Source organism: Bison bison, unplaced genomic scaffold (genome assembly GCF_000754665.1).
Source record: "Bison bison bison isolate TAMUID 2011002044 unplaced genomic scaffold, Bison_UMD1.0 scf7180017864135, whole genome shotgun sequence".
Classification (NCBI taxonomy): Eukaryota; Metazoa; Chordata; class Mammalia; order Artiodactyla; family Bovidae; genus Bison; species Bison bison.
The window spans coordinates 6,446,547-6,452,355 of NW_011494707.1; the positions used below are offsets into that span (position 1 = coordinate 6,446,547).

The window sequence follows — 5,809 nt, forward strand, 5'->3', positions numbered from 1 at the left end:
TGGGGGGAGGGGGAGGGGAAAGTCCCGGCAGCACTAAGTGGGGTCAGCCTGGTGTCTCAGTGGCACGTTTCTCAGTGAAGTGGCAGCGCTCCTGTTGGCTGTCTTGCACAGCTTTGAGCTGCAGAAGGTTCGCAGTTGGATTTCATTTGGGTTGTATTTTAACCAAATAAGCCCAGCACAGCAGGAAGAGGGACCAGAGTGTGGAGGATGTGGAAGAGGCTGATCATAACTGTGCAGTCAGTGGGGCTGCTACAGGATGAGCCGAGGGGTGCAAGACCCCAGTGGAGACAGAGGGGAGAGCTGAAGAAAGGTGGGGCGGGCTGATGATGTGATCCCTGATGGTCAGGTTAGAGCTGAGAGTTAGCAGGAGTGCAGGTGAGTGGCAGGGCCCTGGAGGAGAGAAGGTCATGGACTTGAGGCTGGATCACGCGCCTGCAGGGTGTGGATGGATGACATGGAAAGCATGGAGCTAGGCCTTTCAGGGAACTGGGTGGACCAGGGCCTGGAAGGAGCCCTGGGAAGCAGGAAGCACCTACCACCTTCAGGCCCAGAGGTTCAGGGGTGGGAGAGAAAACAACCCTGCCCACTTAGGGCAGAGGGGCTTGACTGTGGGCAACAGCACCCCCCAGGGACAGCAGGGGATGTCCCACTGCATCTAGCTTGTGGAGGCCAGGAGTGCTGCTCAGCGTCCTGCAGGGCACAGGCCAGCCCGTGACAGTCGCTCAGTCACGTCCGACTCTTTGCAACCCCCTGGACTGACGGTAGCCCACCAGGCTCCTCTGTCCATGGGATTCTCCAGGCAAGAATACTGGAGTGGGTCGCCCCGCCCTTCTCCAGGGGATCTTCCCAACCCAGGGATCGAACCTGGGTCTTCTGAATTGCAAGCAGATTCTCTACCATCTGAGCTACCAGGGAAGCCCATGATAAACACAGAGTTGTTCAGCCCTGGATGGCAATCGGACGGAGAAACCCTGAGTTAGGAAGAGTGGGGAAGAGAGTCCAGAAGAGAGGGAAAGAGAGAAGGGAGTCTGCCAATGTCCTGACACAGAGAAGAAGGGACTCAGGAGACAGGGAGACACCGCCTGGTTCTCCTGCTCCTCGCCAGGAGGACAGGAAGGGACTGGTTGTTGGAACAGAAGGAGAGCCGCTCAGAGGCAGGGCCCCTGTGACCTGAGCCCCTCCCACATCCAGCACAGGCTGGTGCTGCATACATGATGAGCTCAGCGGCTCTGGGGAGAGGGCCCTTGAGCCACTGTGGGTGTTTCAGGGCACCCCGCGTGCCCCGTCTGCTACCCGAGGACCCTGGGGGCCGGCACCTCACCTGAGCTTGCTCTTGAGCGCCGTCACCTCGCGGCCCATGGCCTCGTTGCTCTCCGTGGCCTCGTCCAGCTCACGCTGCAGTTTCCTGCGGTTGGCATTGATGCGCTGGGACTCCTCCTCCGCCTCCTCCAGCTGCCTCTTGAGTTGCTTGACCCTCAGGTTTCCTTTCTCGGCCTGGCAAGGAGCAGCCCGAGAGTCAGGCGGGTGCGTGGCGGGGCCTGCGGGGCTGGGCGGGGGGCCGGGGCGCGGTTACCTGCTCCTTGTACTGCTCTGCCATCTTGCGCTCATCCTCCGCCTGCAGCAGGGCCTCCTTCAGCTTCTTGTCCTTCTGCTTCAGTGCCTTGGCGGTCGCCTGTTTCTCTCTGCGCACACGGGGCAAGCAGGGAAGGTTCAGATCGGGAGGGCCTCCCTGCAGCCAGTGGGTGAACCCGACCAGCATCACCCACGTGGGCACTTTTTTTTAAATTATTTGGCTGCACTGGGTCTTAGCTGTGGCATGTGGGATCTAGTTCTCTGACCTGGGAACGAACCCTTGTCCCCCCTGCATTGGGAGCACAGAGTCTTAGACATGAAGGGCCACCAGGGAAGTCCCCACATGGGCACTTTTCCTGAGCCCGAATCAGAGCTCATTCTGAGAAATCGTCCATGAAAAGGCATGACGTGCTGACCCTGGCTACAGCGCGGGAGAACCTTGGAAACATTCTCAGTGAAAGAAAGCCAGTCTTAACAAGAGGCCCTGTGTTATATGCTCCCACTTTGCGAAACGTCCAGAATAGACAATAGAGACAGAAAGTAGATGAGCGGTTGCCTGGAGCCGGGGATGCGAAATAGAGGGTGATGGCTAAGGACACAGGGCTTCTTACTGGTTCTCTTAATGTGCCACAGTTGACTGTAGTGAATGTGTGCCTGTGAACTGTACACTGAGAGCCACTGCACTGCCCTGGTGGCTCAGATGGTGAGGAATCTGCCTGCACTGCGGGAGACCCGGACTCGATCCCTGGGTTGGGAAGATCCCCTGGAGAAGGGCATGGCTACCCACTCCAGTATTCTTGTCTAGAGAATTCCATGGGCAGAGGAACCTGGCGGGCTACAGTCCATGGGATCGCAAAGAGCTGGACATGACTGAGCGACTAAGCACACACACACACACTGAGCCGTATGCTTTAAATTGGTGAACTGTTGTGGCACATGACTTTTCTATGAAGTCACCACAGAAAAGGGCAAAAACAGTGTAAGGATCTAGACCCTGTCTGATGGTCAGCTCAGGGACCGCGTGTCAGTGAGCAGCCTGCCCATGACTGTGGGTGCCGAAGGGGCTGAGGACCCGGATGTTTGCTGTACCCGTTAACATGACAGCCTGCAGACACGGGTTAGGCAAAGTCCCGGGAGCTCCCGGGAAGCCCGGCTGACGTCACTGAGGAGTCCGGCTGCTTAGAGCAGCTGGCGTCTCAGAGGCTCACTCCGGGCACAGTGCCTGCCCGTGTTCTCACTCAGTTCACCCAGAACAGCTGCCACGCGGGCACCTCTGAGCCAATTCTCGGCCAGAGCTGATGCCCAGGGAGACTGGCTGACCCCTCCATGCCCCCACCGCTCGCTGGCAAGCAGGCGGTCTTTGGGGTGCTGCTCGATGGCCCCCTTGGCCCCCATACCTGGCCTCCTGCTCCACCTGCTCCTCCAGCTGTGCGATCTTGGCCTCCAGGGCCGAAATGGTGGACTTGAACTTGGACTTGACTGCCCCCTCCATCTCCTGCAGCTTGCTCCGCAGCTCCTTATTCTGCCGCTCAAGCTGCTGCCGCGCGTTCTCATTCTTCTGGGCTGCACTGCGCTCCGTGGCCAGCTCGTTGCTGAGCTGCTCCGTCTGGGGAGGAGGGTGGAGGTCACCAGGTGGAGGGTGCCCGGAAGCTCCCCTCCCTCCCCTCTGGCACGCAGCCCCTCCCTGGCCGTCCTTTAAGGCTCAGCCAAGGGGCAGCCCTTCCAGGCCACATCTCAGTGCCACGCCGGCTCCGCGAGGGGGCCCCGGTGCCCATCGTGGAGGGTGCTCACTGTCAGGAGGTGGGGGCTAAGGAAAAGGCAGGAAGGAGACCGCCAAGCCCTTCTGGGCGAGCCTCGTCTGCTGGAGAGAGCCACCATGGGAGGCCCTGCAGGCCGGGTGCTGGGGTGACCGGAGACGAGGGAGCGGGTGCTCCGGAGCGGGATGTGCCGGGTCCCTACTCTCCTGCCTCGTCCCACCCCCGCCCGGGCCTGGCACACCGGAGCCTGTCGCAGGGCGGGTCCAGGCTGCCCCGGCCCCCACCTGCTGCGTGGCCTTCCGGACGCGCTCACTCATGGCTTCCGTGTTGCCTTGCTCTTCCTCCAGCTCCTCCTCGAGCTGTGCGATCCGGGCCTCTAGGCGGCGCTTCTCGTCCTGCAGCGCGTTCCTAAGGGAAAGGCAGCCGCCCTGGGACCTCCAGCCTCCCCTGGCTTAGGCAGCTTGCTCCCCTGGAGGAGCAGTGCCTCGGGGTCGTCCTCTTTTACAATCGAGACTCAGAGAGGCTTAGAGGCTTGTGCAAACTCACACAGCTGGGAAGCAGGGAGCCAGGCCTGAGATGAGGACCGGCTCGCTCCTCCCTGACATCCCCAGATGCCCCGTCCCCACCAGACTACAACCCCATAGGGTGTGAAAAACACATGTCCCCTGTCACAAACTCAGCTGAACGTGCTGTCACGTTCAGCCTTAACATATGGTCCAGGAGGCGTCCTCTGACTGACTGCCTCTCTCATCATGTGAGTCTAGGGACCCCTTTTTCCCTAGGCGGCTCCTACCTTCCCGACACGCTGCTGGCCAGCTCCTCGGCCAGCTCATCCTTCTCCAGGTCTGCCTGCTTGCGAGCCCTCTCGGCTGCCGCTAGATCCTGGACGTTGCAACACGGGGAGGAAGGAAACCGGTTGCCTGTCAGGAGGGCCTGAGCCCCACCCAAGCATCTACCCCGCTCCCAGCAGCAGGCCCCCGGCTGCCTCCACGGCCATTCTTGAAAATGGCATGGCCTCCTCCGAGCTTGGGGGGAGGCCTGCAGATCCGTCAGCGAGAAAACCCCGTGTCTTTCCACGCCCGTGCTATGGAGCCCTCACTTGTGGGATGCTGAATGCGGGCGCCCGAGCCCGGGGTGCCCAGGGCCCCCCCATCAGGGCCCCCACAGTGCGGATAAGGCTTTACCTCCTGTAGCTGCATGAGGTCAGCCTCCAAGCTCTTGGCCTTCTTCTCATTCTCTTTGGCCGTGGCAAAGATCTCGTCCCGGGAGGCGCGGGCATCTTCCAGCTCTCTCTGGAAGTCCTTCATCTGAGCCTGCATGAGGACAGGCAGGACCAGCTAAGAAGTCCTTACTCACCGGGTCCTGCGGCCCAGATTACCTTCCTGTGCCAGCCCGAGTGTGTGTGTTAGTTGCTCAGTTGCGTCCGACTCCTCGCAACCCTGTGGACTGTAGCCTGCCAGCTCCTCTGTCCAGGGCATTCTCCAGGCAAGAATGCTGGAGTGGGTTGCCATTTCCTCCTCCAGAGGATTTTCCCAACCTAGGGATTGAACCTGGGTCTCCTGCATCGCAGGCAGATTCTTGACCGTCGGAGCCACCAGAGAAGCCTAGGCTTTCCCACCATTTAACCACAAAGCCTTTGGCCGCAGGTGGCTGCCTGGGGCCTCTGGACGGGCTCCACAGACCTAAGAAACGGTGCTGAGGTCTGAGTGTTAGCCTCTCAGTGGTGTCTGACTCTTCACAGCAACCCCATGGACTGTATAGCTCTCCAGGCCCCTCTGTCCATGGAATTCTCCAGGCAAGAATACTGACGTGGGTTGCTATTCCCTTCTCCAGGGAATCTTCCTAACCCAGGGATAGAACCTGCATTACAGGCAGATTCTTTACCATCTGGGCCACCAGGGAAGCCCGGAGCCAAACACCTGAGGATAGTGTTTGGCCGTTGCTGAGCTGCTCGCCTGGGGAGGAGGGTGGAGGTCACCAGGTGGAGGGTGACCTCACCACCTCCGCCCCCAGAGCAGGAAACAGCCCCCAAAGCAAAAGCATGATGGAAGAGCACCAGGTGGCCAGGCACCAGTGACAGAAGGCTGCGTCCTCCCACGGCCGTGGACCCGCCTCCCTGGTCCCTGGGGCGTCACCCACCTGCAGTTTTCGCAGCTGCTTGATGGCTTCCTCCCTCCCCTTGATGGCCGAGTCGGCCTGCAGTTCCAGGTCCTTCAGATCCCCTTCCAGCTTCTTCTTGGCCGCCACCGCCAGGGCGCGTTGCTTCCTCTCGTCTTCCAGTTCCGTCTCGTATTCGTGGAGCTGGGTGAGGCCAGAAACATGTGCTGCAGGGCAGGGCCGCCCCTCGGATCCCTTCCCCCAGGGCCCAGGTCTGCACCACCACTGAAGGTGGGCTTCCCATTGCCGGGTCGCAGGTGAGAAATCAAAGTTTCCACGAAGCCAGGAAGTGGTGGCAGAAGGAAGGAATGCCGGCTGGGCCC

The 5,809-nt window shown here is 60.6% G+C and overlaps 1 protein-coding gene across 2 annotated transcripts in view; it reads right to left on the minus strand.

Annotated features, from left to right (window-relative positions):
• The window catches only part of MYH11 (myosin, heavy chain 11, smooth muscle), a 130,093-nt gene that overhangs the window by 7,927 nt on the left and 116,357 nt on the right, over window positions 1–5,809 (minus strand). For both annotated transcript variants that reach the window (XM_010839893.1, XM_010839894.1), the window contains exons 34-40: window positions 5,469–5,630; window positions 4,514–4,642; window positions 4,123–4,211; window positions 3,614–3,737; window positions 2,970–3,178; window positions 1,574–1,682; window positions 1,322–1,494 (exon numbers count right to left, since the gene is read on the minus strand). In XM_010839893.1, the coding sequence (XP_010838195.1) occupies window positions 1,322–1,494; window positions 1,574–1,682; window positions 2,970–3,178; window positions 3,614–3,737; window positions 4,123–4,211; window positions 4,514–4,642; window positions 5,469–5,630 (995 nt within the window). The remainder of the gene's footprint in view (window positions 1–1,321; window positions 1,495–1,573; window positions 1,683–2,969; window positions 3,179–3,613; window positions 3,738–4,122; window positions 4,212–4,513; window positions 4,643–5,468; window positions 5,631–5,809) is intronic.